The 16,211-nt window shown below is 39.4% G+C and overlaps 1 protein-coding gene across 2 annotated transcripts in view; it reads left to right on the top strand.

Moving 5' to 3' along the window:
* LOC109636748 (CUB and sushi domain-containing protein 1-like) overlaps window positions 1-16,211 on the top strand; it is a 380,253-nt gene that overhangs the window by 174,663 nt on the left and 189,379 nt on the right. For both annotated transcript variants that reach the window (XM_069528917.1, XM_069528922.1), the window contains exon 4: window positions 15,426-15,620. In XM_069528917.1, the coding sequence (XP_069385018.1) occupies window positions 15,426-15,620 (195 nt within the window). The remainder of the gene's footprint in view (window positions 1-15,425; window positions 15,621-16,211) is intronic.

Genomic DNA, 16,211 nt, shown 5'->3' on the forward strand with positions numbered 1-16,211 from the left:
TATTTCGATCTTTGTCCTTTCTCTGGCTCCATACCATCTTGCTCTTCTTCATTGCATTAACGTCCTAATTGAATGCCTTGCTTGATATTATTCACAGCCACTATATTCTCAAGAGTGTTGCTGTGCCGTATATATATATATATGATAAGATAAGAGTTGTGTGACCTTGTTGTTTTCTTTGTTTATTTAATGTTATCTTTGGCTCTTCATCTTTTAACCGAGTCAAACTGCAGTCCGGACATCCTCTAGGTATTTGTTCCTCCTGGATAGTTAATGAGCCTCAGATACAAAGTGCGGCTCATTAACTTTCAGAGAACAAAAAACAGCAAGATATCTGCCCTTGACTAACAGGCCTCGACACCCTTAACTGGATTATCGGGGTTCACACCGGTGTTTACATCATAAATTTCAGTCGGAGGCTCAGTCATCAGTCAAGATTTTCTGGTAGTGTTTCAACAGATTCAGCTATCACACTGATCAGAATATGAGCTGCTCTAGTGCATTTAACATAACTCACCAACTATTTTCTGGTTGACAATATTTGTTTTGCAGTATTTTTAGTTACTGCAAACATATGTGATCAGAACATTTTTTACATGTTGTCTTCTGCACCCTGTACTCCAACAATCTGTACGTGATACTTTTTTGTTTTCAAACCTAAATCCCACTTTGTTGCATTGTTCCATTCAAATGTTTTTTTCCTTATGTTTCTACAGTAGATAAAGTTAATTATTTGTCATAAAATGTAATGTGAGTCCTCAGCATTTTCTGATCTGCTTCCCTTTGTCTGGCTCTCTCAGAGATGTGATAAAACCCATTTCTTCCTTGCAATGCTCCAAACTGATTTCTCATCATCAGCTAACCTTGGTCATGGCCAACACTTTGCAGAGAGACTCACACATCTTAAAACTGAGCTCACATTCATTGTGAGGCACATTTGGGAAGTGTTGAGCCGGTATCAGCGGCTGCTCTCAGCCGAGCAGAACAGGTAACAATAGGGCTCCTGCTCTGACAGTGCTGCTTGAGTGACAGAATGACTCCTGACAAATGACAAATTCGGCAATAATATACACACACGATTTCAGTGGAGCAGGAAATTCAAGGACTGCATGTGAGTGTGAATGAATGTCCACCTTGCATTATCTCATTAATGTCACTGCAGCTGACACACAGAGAGGTCTGTGATATGAATAATTCAAGTCTGATTTTAATGGCACAGTGGGTTTTATTGTAAGACTGACAGACATTTAGGGATGTTGATTTGGCATTGACATTATTGGCAGCTCCGGCTTTACAACATTTATTTTTGACGGTGGATTTGTCATTGTGTGGTGTCACATGAATAAAACAGCCCCTGCTGACAGTGATTGGCCATTTCACACATTTCATTTCGTATGAGCGCACGTCCGTCTATTCGGTCATGAAGGATTAGGGGTCATTTTGTTCTTCTGCTATATTCACTTCCAAGTGAAAAGACAAATGCAGGCTTAGCCATGTCACACATCTTTAGCTGGAACATTCACCAAACCCCAAATAGGTACTGATATCCATCTTACAAAACAATTTTCTGTGTTCTTTGCTGGATAATACCTATAAATGTGAACAGAGTATAAGAGAAGATAATGCTATTAATCAGAGTTATGTGATTAGCATCGTCATTCTTAGTTTTTTTTCAATGGGACAATTTCTTAAGAGTCAGTGATCCAGGTGTTACAACCATTTCACTGGGGAAATTGCAGTGATAATAAAGTAGAGAAGGAAAGGGAAATAATGACACTGCCTTTTTAACCATTATGCCAATTTATGTTTTACACCATTACTGTCCATGTCTGTGTATCAGATACACTTCATTGAGTCCTTCAAACTGCCTTCAAAATAAGTTGACTTCACATAAACTGGTAGACTCCAGTTACAATAGAGTTTTTCTTCATTCATATTAAATCTCCCATTAAAGGTTTTGGTGTAAAATGCAGAGTACCCTTCTTTCCTCTAGTTAGCAGTACACTGCTTTACCCAAACAGAACATTGACACACACAGTCTCATTTACACATTTATGAAGGATATTGGTTTTCACCACGAACTATGATGCAACCTTGTACATTTAAAAATGGCCTTAAAGCATCATCTTGTGTTTGTGTTGACATGATAGTGTGTATGTGTGCGTACCTATCTGTGACAATCTGATGATGTATGGGAGTAGTTGTGACATCGAGTTTACCCACAATGCTGTGCTGCCCAGGGGACCATGAACTGTTACCTATCAAAGCAATTGACTGCACACAAGCTTGCGCGCGCAAACACACACACACGCACACACACACACACACACACGTGACATATATCTGCCTACATGTACTTACTAGTAAACATCAAGACTGACTTGCCCTTTAAGATTTACAATACATATTGCATGACACACAGGAAGACAAATGGAGCCACACATACATGCAGCATGAAAAAGACACACACACACACACAAGCCTATCCATCCATTTTGTATAGTGAGCTGACAGATGTAAATGTGCCCAGAGGACAGCAAGACTAAATGAAGATGCATTAGTTATTTTTTGTGTGTATTGTGTGTGTGTGTGTGTGTGTGTGTATGTGTGTGTGTGTGTATGTGTGTGTGTGTGTGTGTGTGTGTGTGTGTGTGTGTGTGTGCGTATGTTACAGGGAGAGAGGTGCAGCAAGCGACAGGGACAGCAATGATTAATGTCCATTTTAAGCATTCCAGCAATGAACACTAGTGTCCCTATTGTATTCACCTGTATGCTCTTCAATTGCTCCCTATTCTAGCATTTAAAGTTATTTATGTACAAATATTAGTGTCATAAACCTTTGAATGTTCTGCTTCTGTGACATGTGTCTGTCATGTCTGATCTGTGACCTATTAACTTGAACCGAAACCTAAATGTTGCTGCTGTCTGACAGATTGCAGATATCAAAGACAAGCATATGCAACACAAGCAAAAGTCACTACGTAAATCTGCACTTACACAAGAGTCTGAGTCAGTGTGTGCGCACACACGTCCAACTAGTCTGCTACAAATGTGTGCATGTGTGCATGTGTGTATTGATAAAGCATGTGATGTTATTTCTCCATGTTTTGTCCCCACTGACACCACTGCCTCAGGGCGAGCCGCTCAGACCATTGGAACTCATGCTCAGGTCAGGATTGTCATTGCAATGATGACAGGAAGGAAAAAGATAGAGCAGGATGTGTTGGCAGTGCGCTTTAGAGAAGAGGGAAGAGCAGTGAGAGGGAAAGGGGGGTGACAAGGGAGACTGGGAGTAGAGGTGGTTTTAGAGATTTGGAGGTTTTCTGGCTGAATGAGATGCTATTTTATCTTCTGCTAACCCTTTTCTTGAGGAAAGCCTGTCATCGTGGGCTGTGAAGACCACTTTGCTCCAGGCTCACAGAGCCTTCAGGTCCAAGTGAGCCGGAAGTGCACAAAGACAAGTGAGCAGAAAGAAAGAAAAAAACACCAAACTGGCTGACTGACATTTTCTTTGCTGACCTTGTATTTTCTTTTTCTTCAAGTCATTTGTGTGATGCATTTAATACTATTTCATTTCACTAATGCAGTTCTCAGAGAGTGCAGCAAATAACCAGCTGCTCCGCTGGTTGCTTTCATATTAACTGGATAGTTCAGGTCTCCTGTACAGTACCTCAGGAGTTTAAACATTGAGCTATTATTTGGCCATATTAACTTTATTTATGATGAAAATTTAAATTTGACACATAAGACCATGTATGTGTTATTCTATAGATAATGCTATTTATTCTGGTTTTAAACAAAATTTCACACAATCACAGATATCAATTCCCTAAATGTGCCTGATTTTTCAAGATCAATAAATCAATCCTCACAAATGTCACAAATTTCTTAAAAAGTGAAATTATCGTGAAAATCATGGACCCCCCCAATGGATGTGTTCTTCCCCAACCCATAAAACATTCTTCCACCAAGTTTTGTGGAAATCTATTCATATTTTTTTAAACTTGCTTACAAACAAAGCAACCAACAAACAAAGAACGAGGTGCAACGTGTAGGTGGTATGAAAAACCTTTAGCAGCAGCCTTGCTATGAGCAGCTCGATCATTTAGTTGAAAACTAAAAAATGTTTTGTTAAAGTGGAAAAAAAGGAAAAACAAAACCAATGTTAGAACATAAACCAAAATCAAAGTAGTTAATCATTACTGATGCTCTAGTGCTTTAAAAACTGGGGGATTTTGTGAAATCCTGTGTTGGAGCTCCAGAATACAGCCTGTGTCTCTGATGTGTCAGAGATGAAAGTCCTGTGACTCCAGATGATCATTTTGGAAGCAAGTCGTTCTTATTTGCAGATCTAGGCTGAACTGTCCCAGATCAAAAAAAACATTTGCATTTTTTATGTGAATACTACTTTAGTGCAGATGTTCCTTACAAGAGAAAATAAGTGTGAAGACTTTCTATGATGGGTGATACAGATGTGGTCCCCTGGAGCACTCAAGCCTCAGGCTAGGTCACTGTTTCCATAGCAACCTCAGGCCAGAAGTGCATTGTAGCTCACTCCATTAAAAGAATAACTCTTAGCAAAACTACAAATCTGTCTATAGTAAGCACTCAATTCATAATCACGTTTTGGTAAGTTTGTGTGCATGAGAGCAGAGTGTATTCACAGAGAGTCAGTAGAAGAGCAGCCTCTGCCAGAGCGAGCTGACATGCAGGGTAAGTGACTTTGATGTGTCAATCTTCTCACTGTCCAAAGAGTGTTGCAGTATGAAAGTCTCAGAGAGGTTATGAAATCTTAATCCTGTCCAACAACACTGCATCCACAATTTACTAAATTGCATTAAACAGGGCAAAGTTAGCACAAGGATGCATGTGAGGTACATGTACATATTTAAAAATAAAGTGCTAACACAAAGACTTCGACAGAAACATGGTAACACAGGGACGTCTGTTGTGGTACTGTACCGGCTGTTACACAATTTCTCTTTTGGATGATGTATTCAAAGCATCTTTAAGTGAATAGTGAAAGTTAAAGTGCAGTGTGTAGCTCTACAGTGAATCTGTGGTGCAGTGAATGTGATGTGATTCATCCTCCAGCTGTAGCACATTCTCTATACATCAATTCAACATTAACCCAAAATAAATCTCCCTCTCTTTTTTTTCTTTTCCAACATGACCTCAGGCTTTCCACTACACTGCATGTGAACGTTTTCATGATGTAGCAAAATGTGGCCTGTACAGTGTATGTAGTTTTTTTTGTCTCCATAAGCATCCTGGGGCTCTGGATACAACTGCAGAGGACTTTACATAGATTGATGGTCGGGAACATTTCTTCTGTTCCAGTCACCTTTTCATGTATGAACCATTTGAACTTTTCCTGTCATGCTGGTTTTGAACAAGTTGGCCCCTCCTCCCCTGTTCAAGAAGCGAGAGAGGAAAAGAGAGAGAGAAAGAGGGAGCATCAGTGCTCGAGCGAGCTAGAAAGTGAATTAAAACAGAGCAGTAATAGAACAAAGCATCAAATCAGCAAAATGTTGTTTTCAGATTGTTTCATGACGGCTACGTTCTAAGGGAGAGATGAAGACGCCCACACAATCCTGTGGGAAGGTGCTGTATTGACATATTTAGTGTAAATGCAGTCAGAGTGCGCATTTCTTGCGCTGTGGTCTCCCATCTCTGCATCTTGGTCAAACACACAACCTGACACTGGCAGAGAACAGAGGACACAGTGGTGTAACCTGGTTGCTTGTTTTTAGAGTCCGGCCCTCAAACTGTTTGCTGTTGTGTGCTGGGGAGTGCTCACCCATTACCCAAAAGTTTGCAGCCCAGGAATAAGAACTTAGTAGGAAAATAAAGTCAGAGGGTAGAGTCTCATCACATACCATGACACATGGCTCACTATGATTTTGAGCAATTAATCTTGCAAGCATCAATACATTGGTTTTTTTTTTAGACAAACTCTGAATAGAATACCTATTAGTGAGTTCACGCAGAAGCCATTGCCACAGTAGTAATTTTGACAGCACGGAAAGCCCAGGTGTAAAGAATAAACTTTATGAAAGCAAAATCCTATTTAGTTGTTTTGCTGTCAGTGTTATGCTTTGTGGCTCATTGTCACAACTTAAATCATGTGACAGAGACGTCATTGATGCTGTTCGTTACACCTGAGCTTTTTCTGCTTTGACGAATCAAAATATCTTCTGTGAAAATGACCACGTTGTCATATTTATTTCAGTTATGAAAGGAAAACAAATTGGATTAAAACCTTTTATGTAGGAAATATCCTGAATCTGTTGTGGGAAACCCATTTGCCATCAAGAGCCATTTCAAATTGTATAAAAAGAAAAAAAATGTTTTGAGCATTAAGCCTGTATTTGATATGAAAGAGTTAAACGTGAAAGGGGGAGAGAACAGGGAAGACAAACAGCACAGGTACCGAAGAATTCATTTACAGTAATATTTCTAATATGATGGTTGGAACTTCTTGATGATGCCACTTGCTCAAACAAATATCTACCTTTGGTTGTGCCATACATAGATTGCAAAGACCTGTCCTGTGTCATACTAGAATCATTCCACAATCTCAAATCTTAATCTCAATAAAATCTTAGATGGATGGTATTCCTGATGCAGGTTGTTACATTGCAAGCCAGACAGAAACACTAGAAATGTCTTGTGGTGTTCTTCAGATTTTTGTTCAATACCTTCTGCCTTATTTGCTATCTACTCAACAGTACTCCAAGACAAATAGACAATTTGGAACTTATCTTCTCCACCCAGTTGTTGGAGCTCCAGAGCAGAAACAAGAATAAAATAGGAGGATCGAAGGAATTGAATTTAAAAATGAGATTAGCTGAATTGTTTCTATCAAAGCTATTGGAGGAGGTCTCTTTAAACGTGTTGTTAGACATTGAAAATACTCAGTTCGCTGTTCTAGTTTTAGTCTCTGTTACAAAGGAAACTCAGACATCCAGGGGATTTGCCAGAGCTCACAGTCCAGCTGGTGAATGTAACTGATCCTGCGTGAACTGGGAATGCCCTGAGGTTTCCTTCAAGTCAGTTTGGTCCTGAACAACTTAAGGAGGCACTGTCCTAATTTGAACTCCTCAACGCAAAGGAGCACTGGCTCGACACTGATTTCTTGGTGTCAGCAAGCTCCTCATTGCAGCCACACGCTCATTGTTCTCCCACACCACCCAAAGCACATGACCATGAAGAGGGTTTGAACAACATGTGTCGGGGAGCTGTGAGCTTTGGTTTATTCAGTAGCTCTCTCTCCTCAACACCGCTGCCAGAAACAAAATAAAAATAGGCATTACATCTTACCCCTGTCCTGGCTGCAAACTCTCTTTAGCAAATTAGCTTTGTAATGTAATTTTATTATCAATCATAGTGATTATTGATTTAATAAGTGGCCATGGATCATGCAGTAGGATAATATTTCCCCCTGTAGATCAGACCCAAATTCATATTGCTGAATTGAATGTTAGACTCAAAATAAATGTAATCAGAGGTGATGTTTTACCTTCACCAATTTGTGCTGACAGCACAGCTGTACAGCCTTTACTAACTGAGTGTCTTCTAAAGTCTTCTAAAGCCCAATTGAAACAACAGTAAAGTGGTATTTATAAGGCCTGAACATGCCAATGTACAAATTCTGCAGGATATTTGCACCCTACTCTCAACTTACTGCTAAGAACATTTACCTATTATTGATGAGCCTCAATCAAATGATAATCAGTAAAGACATGCTTTGATATGAAAGAGTACAATTCCATTAAAAGTACTTTTTTAACTTCAACGACAAAGCTACCTTCAACATTCTTAGAGCTGTACTCTGTAGTATTTGATTAATTAATTCCTAACAAATAACACTGGCAGTTATTTATTTTTGTAAGTGTGATTTTGTGGGCTTTTATGGCCTTTATTTGATAGGACAGAGAGAATAGAGGATGCCATGAGAACACCAGCTTGTTCTGTTACACTGTGTTCTGTTACCATTTTTATAGCATAAAATAACCAATTAAAACCAAACTCACTGGAGAAAAATAGGCACTTGAAAAAACAACAATCTGATAAAAATGTATTTGACTTGTCCCATCCACTAACATGGAGGAGGACGGGTTTATGACATATCCTGTAGCCAGCCACTAGTAGGCAATATAGATGCTTTCACTTCAGTATTTGGGAGCCGTCATGTCACCCGTCTTTATAAACAGTCTATGGTTAGAATATTTTGTTCAAAATTGGCATATGCTAAAAACAAGAACTATATTTTATAGTTAGCTGGAAGCAGAATATAACTTGTTGGTAAAAACAGAGCAAGACATGTAACTTTTAAACACTAAATCACAAATTGTTGCTTTATGTTACAGTAGACTTGCCTCTCTGCTTCACGTCTGTTGGTCAATATACAATTATAAAACACATCTTCTGGTCTTTATGGTGTCAGACATCACAGCATGGGGATGTTGTGCATTAGCAACCAATATTTCTTGGTTCCGAGCAGAGCTGGTGTTTAACAGAGTGTAGCTGCTTCAGTGATTACTCTGTTTAGCAGGTGATTGATGAGAAGCAGTGCTAGAAATGTCACTTGCGGTGTTAATATATTTTCACCCAGGGAACATGGGAAAGGCAGCGTTAATACATTGTAATATGTCTCCAAGGAAGCTGAACAGAAATATAACTTTCAAGGGCCTGGGGATTTTTTTTTTCTTTCATGTTTTTGTCCTTGTTAAATGTTTTATTTTTTTTTGTTAATGTGTTTTCTATGTGCTGTGTGTTTCAGATAATGATGGCAGATGTGCAGAGCAGTATCTAGATATGAAATGTTTTGGTATTGCAGTGTTATTCGTACACACCCGATTTATAATCTGGGGGGCTTGTATACTACGCAACTTCTGACTCTGCAAGCCCTTAGGCTGTGGTTTATTTTATGGGTTTATCTGTGTTGTAGAACAAAGTTAAGTCTGTACTCTGATTGCCCTCCTTTACTCGTGATCACTGGGAATTGATGCTGGAAACATCCCTGGCCGTCGCAGCAAAGAGGAAAATCCAAGATCCATGATCGTCAAGCAGAATTCAGATCTGTTGTTCTCATTATCTTGGACAGTGCAATCACTATTGGAGATAATTAACAGCTCTCTGTCCCAAAGCAATAAATACAGTAATGAAAGCTCTGATCTGTAATATCACTGGGACGTACAGTGAGGCATTTTGCTTTGAAAATTAACCGAATGAACCATAACCACACAGTGTGTGTTTGAGCCTCTTAGCAGTAGGCATCCTTAAAGTATGGTTGCATATTCCGGAAAACTTGATCCAAAGTAGCATTGATTGATTTGACTGATATAACCACTGGAAACATCACTGGAGCTGCAAACACTTTACATATTGCGCCGCATGAAATTAAAATACCATGAGTTACCACTGTTCTTTATGAGGGCTGCAACTTGTTTTTATTGTGAGCTATGTTGTGCTTATTATTTTAATGTTTCGAATGCCCATCAGAATTTCCTGAAGCCTGGGATGAAGATTCACATGGTTTGTTTTGTCTGGGCAACAGTCCAGATTCCAAAAATATTAAACTTGCTATTATTTAAAACAAGAAAAAAGCAGCAAATGCTCATAAATTACTAACTGGAACTGCGGAAAGTTTGCTTTAAAAGAAAAAATGGCACATATAAAGTTTCCAAATGACGTTCCTTTGGCAGCCATGTTACAGGACGTCCACATCTCCTCTGCAAAGCTATTCTCTATAGACATTTTCAGAAATAAACACAAACATAAAAAAGATCTGGACATTTGGATCTGGACATTTTCCGGCATGTGCTGCATCTGATGAACGACCTGGAGATTGTGGGGTCAGATGCTTTCCTGAGCATTCAGGGTGAGGTGTGGTACCTGGGTAGAACATTGTTGTTGATATTGTGGCTGTCATTTCCAACAAATCAACATGATATCGCCCTTTTATTAAAAACCGCTGTGACCCTTTCAAGTTTTGGGACGATCATACAGAAGCTACTCAAATCTTATAGTAATCAACTACTCATAGTGATCAGTTTGGCCCGGGACAAATGTGATCACTATCTGTGGCTTCCACTGTACTTGAAATCACTTGGGATGGAGTAAAGGTGTTCTGCTGGAGATGTGGTATTAGTTGTTGACCCATTTAAACTATGGGAGCACAGCAGGTGATGAAGGGGCTTGGTTCAGCTATGGCCCTTTGGCCACAGTTGGGCATGAGCTCCATTAGTGTTTGGTTGGTTAGAGGTATTATACATTATCTGTCAGGGAAACTGTTAATACATTTACACCATGGGAGCAGTAGCAGTGCTGGGAAGTCCATTTAGCTCAGGGGCTTTGGCATCTTTCCAACAGCAACAACTGTAATACATACACACCACTGGAGCTGAGTACAGGTGTTAATGGATTATGGATTGCACCCACTGAGAGATGCCTTTAATCTGAACTTTGGGTCTCAGCAGAGATGGGGAGTGATTTATTCAGATTCAGAATGGTGGGTGGTGAATAGGTGAAATAAGGTTGTCGGCACTTTTTCCCATCAGTTATTCTGGAGTGTTGAGTGTATGAACTCTGCTATAAAAGGGCACAATCAGCGACTGCAGTATTGCACACATTGTTGAGTTGTGACTGTGCAAAAATCTTAAGCGTTTTCAGAAAGTTACTTATTGAACTGAGGAAGCTTTTTTTTTTCCTGGTCTCCAAAGTGAGGGGACCAAGGCTTTTGTTGTATGAGCCAGAGAACTGTGACAGACATTTTGAATGAATTTTTGAAGATGCATTTTTCTTTCAGGACTCAAACCCTGCCTGAGTTTTGAGTTCCCTAAAAAAACACTAAAACAGTCCTACTAATGCATCCAGGAATCCTGTCGTTCCTTTGACTTCCCCGTCGACTGCTCATCTGATCAACTTCAAACCTGGTGAATATATTATTGGTGAATAAGCATCGAGTGAAGTGTTGTGTTGACGGTGAAGTGTGGTTCATGACCTCAACCTCAACCCTAACCCATTTATCTGAAACTTCACTTGCCGTGATGTATTTGACAGGCTGACATCACAGTGACATCACAGAATGTGCTTTTGGGATTCACAGATGGGCATATTTTAATCTGAATAAAACATATTTAGTATCACTTTAAAAACCACTCTGCCAACATTGTTAATCAAGTTTTAAAACTCTGAAATATGTTCTCTTTTTTATTTTTTGACAAATTTCAAATGCCAACATCTGTCCAACTCCCTGTTTAGCAATATGTGCACACGATCTGACATTTGTTCTGGTTCCGCTTGGATTTAACTTTACAGCCCTCTGGAAACCAAACAAGAAATTAGTAATTTTTGCCAGGTAGGGGAAGCTACATCCGACAAAACATCTGTTCCAACTTTGGCTTGTGGCAAATTGCATGCTGTGGATACAGATACGGTTCACTCCAGTTGTTTTGTTGCTGTCAGGAAACTAGAGGTCTTCTCTTATACCATGTGTTGGATGAGGGACGGCTCACAAACAGCAGCAATCACACATTTTGATCTGCTGGTATAGATGTATGCATGATTGTATTATTATTTAATTATTTTTGACAATAATTTTCATCTTATTAAATTATTGTAAGTTTCAAAATCTTTGTGTCTTGGGTGTCTCTGGGTGTCATTTTGCTACATGAGTGTTTTATATTTTGGCACGTTTTGCAAGAAACCTGTTCCATCAACTACCATGAGCTTCGCAATTCTTATTACTTTTGATTGAATTTTATTAGGTCCATTATTATATGTGGAAATCAATACTAGTGTGTCTGTCCCTGGGCTTCTATCCAACAGCAAATGGATCCACAGTGCATCCATGACAACAGAGCTTTTTTATTAGATGGTTGGCTTATATGTGTCACCTTACATTTACAAATAATATGGGTGCCACAGTTTCTGTAAATATATGGTGACTATTTATTCTACTAGTTTGTTTTTAGCTGATAGATCTTTATCAATACATGATACTGACAGCCCTCCCTCAAATGTGAAAGGAGTTATTGTGTGTGTGTGTGTGTGTGTGTGTGTGTGTGTGTGTGTGTGTGTGTGTTTCTAAATATATACTAGAAACTAGAAGTATAGGAAACATGCACATTGTGGCATTGTTTCCTTTGTTGTTGCTGCTCCTGTGATAAACCCAGTGAATACTGAAGAAGACTGTTGTCTCTGTGTGAACTGTTTAACAATTGTGAGTTTGAGGGTATTTAAATAAATTGGTAAGTAAGTCAGAGATGTGCTACTTTATTTAACTTCTTTTTTTTGTAAATTTGTTTTGCCTTTTTCTCTGTGCACGTCCCTTCAGTGGGAGAGAGGACCATAGAGGTCAGCACCACACAAATAGATGGTGACAAGAAGTTTTAATCATGTGCACAGCTCTAACTGAACTCCAGTTCTAGAGGGTAAAGACTGTGTATCGTGAGTGACAAGGAACTGTCTAGCTGTGTCCCAACTCATTGAGCACCTTCTTTGTGGGCCGACCACAAAGGCCAAACACAAACTAGATTGTCTGGTCGACAGAGGGGTTTCCATGATGGGAGTCACTTGTCGTTTTAACTCTCCTTGGTTTTTTAACAAGTTGAGGTGCGATACCTAAAACAGTTTGTCACCAAAGTGCAAAGAATCCTTGGATATGTTGAATCAACACTTTGGAGTCTTCATTTCCTGATGATAAAAGGATGCATTTGTCTGTTGCATTTGTAGGAGCCGTCAAGATGGGACTAGTTGTGCCGCTGTGACTCGGTTTTCAAATATTTCCCCTGAATTTACACACAGATATTGTTAGCGACTGTAGGATTATAATATAATTATGCTCCTGCTATAGATTCATGTTGTGGTTGTCTGATAGTTATATAGAAAATCAAAGTCATGATGGGAAACTCATTAAATGTATAATTTTCCTAGAGGAGGGGAAGAAGACATTAGAAAGGATCAAACAGAAAATAGGATGTAATTGTGTTTGTACAAGGTTTCTGCAACACACTGATTATATAAGTAATTAATAATTTATTAATCTTTAAACAAAAGCCTTTATCAAACCCTCTCCCCCCTTTCTGTTTCCCTCACTTCCTTTTTCCTTCTGGCTCTCATCTTTTACTTCCATCATTCTTGATCTGTTCTTTCCTTCTGAACGCAACATGTCCTTTCCTTCCTACCTCTTCCTTTTTCCTTCCGTTTTCATATCCACTCTTCACTTTGTCCTACTTGCATGTCATTGTCGGCTCTTAGCCTCCCTCCCATCACCTCTCTGTCTTATTCACCTCTGCATTGCTATTAAAACGATGCCCTGGCCTAGAGTTGCCATAGCAACCCGCTGACCTGCCCCCAGGCTGTGAAGTGCCGGGAGGGACAAACTCTATGGAGGAGTATCATCAGTCATTTCCACTAGACAAAAAAGACACACACACACACACACACATACACACACAAGTACTCAAACAAACACAAAGAAATAGACTGGGATAGAATTCCCTCATCAGTGTGCTCGTGGCCATCCTGCCATGCTTTCCTCACAACGTTCATGTCGAAGGTCGCACACTGTCGACACACTCTTCTACTTTGGAAGTTCCAGCTACTGTGTGAAAGCAGGGAGATTGCGAAATTAAAAATAAGAATATGTATCATTCTATTTCAACAACTTGGATGCACAATTGTAAATCAACTTTCATGGCAGGTTGTACATAAGTTACACCACCACAAGTTTTTGATACGAGAAGATAAAAGTTAATATCTCATTAATGAAGTCACCCATAAGTTGCTTTAATGCAATAATGATTAGGCCTTATAGTGTGAGTATAAAATACTAGCTAACGGATCTTGTCATGATGAAACTGCTGTGGTCATCATAGCAACATCATAGTGCTGCAGGTGATCCGGATGTGTTGCACAATATGACAGAACCAAATGAGTATAATGTGATTTAAAGTTTATTCAGACTTTTCTGTTCAACATTAGAGGAGTGAAAAGAGATCAATCTTTTTGCCACTATTTAAATGGTTTCTCTCAGAGCTGGAGGAAAAATGCAGCTGTAGTTAAGTAGAGATTATCTGCATACTGACAATACTTCTGAGCACTTTATCCTTTCCCAAAATCCCCCCTGATTCTGTCAGATGACTTCTTCAAACATCGGTTCAAATGAGAGAACACCTTTGTGCATCAAGCTGGCTTGTTAAAATGCGGCAGGCTGGCAGAGAGAGAGGACTGTGCGGTCACATAAGTGTGACTAATGACTTGGCTCGGACACGATTCCTTTCGTTCTCTCCACTTTTAGTTGCTTCTTCCCCTCCTTCTTCCCATCATTTAGTCAGTGCTTTAGTTTGGGCTTTGAATTTGGTTGTGTGCCTCACCTTGTTATACCAAAGCATGCAGCACAGAAGTGAGAGTGGTCAGCTGAGTGTGTAACTTCCCTCTAATTCATGACTTCATACAATCCAAATAATGAGTCAATTAGAATAAATTATACATGTTTAGTGTCCACTGTAATTAGTTCACCTCTCTCTTTTCCTGTCTGACCTGAGTCTCTCCTTTTCCCAGCCTGCTTCCTCTCCTCTCTCCACTGGAACCATCAGGCTGTCTCTAGTCTTATTCTCTCCTGTCTGTCTCTTTGTCATCTTGTTTTCTCCTCTTCCTCACCCTCTTTGTCTTCCTCTCATCCTCCACCCCTCCCTCTTCCTCTCTGTCCTAGTTCTCATGGTCTCATGGTGAAGCTTTGTCTTATTACCATGCTAGCGTTTAATTGGACCAGTGTACACAAACACAGGGATCGACTGACTGAACACCCCTAACATGCAGTCACATGGCACCGTGCACACAGGCACACAAGTGCATGCACGCACACACACACACTCAAAGTGGTTATTTAGAAACACATTATGTGCACACGCACCCACCAAGTTAACATGCTCCAGTTATACAAATACACATAACACACAGCACACGGTAAAATACTGTGGAGTCCATCCAGGTTGTACTACAGCTACCGTGTTGCTGCCCCTTCTGTGGCACTAAGGCGTGTTGGCTACAGTCGTAGATTGATTTTGGCACAGTTCGACCATGAGCTGCCTGTAGCTGCTGCCAGAGTAGAGGGAGTAGAGTCATCTAAGAACAGGCAGCAGCAGATGCACATTGGAAAAAAAAGGCTTGTCAGACATCTAAGTACTGCACAGTCAGTCTCTTTTTAGGTTCATATAGAAAAACAATTACACACATCTTTCACACACATGTGGTCACCTCCCATTGTTGTGAATGTAAAATATGAGCAGTTTGATATATAACTATTAGTGTCGGGTTGGTTGCTTGGTTCTTCTTTGGGATGTTGATTGATTGATTTAGTAGTGTGATATGAGTAATCATGAAATATTTTCTGTTTTCCTCTCTGTGTGTTTCAGTCCTGCCCAGCCACACATGTGGCACCCCAGGCCTCATTCCAAACGGGGTCATTCATGGGTCGCGGTACAACATGGGGGACAAGATGCGATATAGCTGTGAGTCAGGTTTTGTGTTGGAAGGACACAGTATCCTCACATGTATTGTATCACCTGGCAGTGGAGCACAGTGGGACTTCCCATCACCATTTTGTAGAGGTAAGAGCTTTCTTTCTTTCTAATCACTGGGGTCGTTAGAGAGGAAGATGAGAAGAACCAGTGTATTGATTTATTTTAAATACACAGCAGGGTCTGACTCATATTATGCCCCAAATTTATATGAAGCAGATATAGGACAAAATCCTTTAGCAGATCTGTGCAGGTTTTCACCATCTGAGTCAGTAGATGGCAAAAATGCATTTTGTGCAGAGTGTGCATGGCCCCTCCAATGCATTTCATTAGCATGTGCATTATGTTAATTTATCTAATAATACATTAATCTGTTATATGTTTATTCATGAATAGAAATGAGAAATTAAGCTATTAAAAACATCTTTCATTAAGTGTGTTTTTATTTTTTGGATCAATTGATTCATTAAAACTATTTTATTAGTAGTATTAAAGTATTTTACATTTACATTTTGACAAGGCAATAATCACAATTACAAAAAAGCAATTGGAAGCAAAAAAATGTAGAAAAAAGATAAAAGAGAAGTAATTTAAAAAAAGATAATAGATTAAAAATAAATATAAAAATACCAAGCCAGCCCAGGAAAGACCAAAATCAATGTATGAATAAAAATAAATACA

Source organism: Paralichthys olivaceus, chromosome 1 (genome assembly GCF_024713975.1).
Source record: "Paralichthys olivaceus isolate ysfri-2021 chromosome 1, ASM2471397v2, whole genome shotgun sequence".
NCBI classification, from domain to species: Eukaryota; Metazoa; Chordata; class Actinopteri; order Pleuronectiformes; family Paralichthyidae; genus Paralichthys; species Paralichthys olivaceus.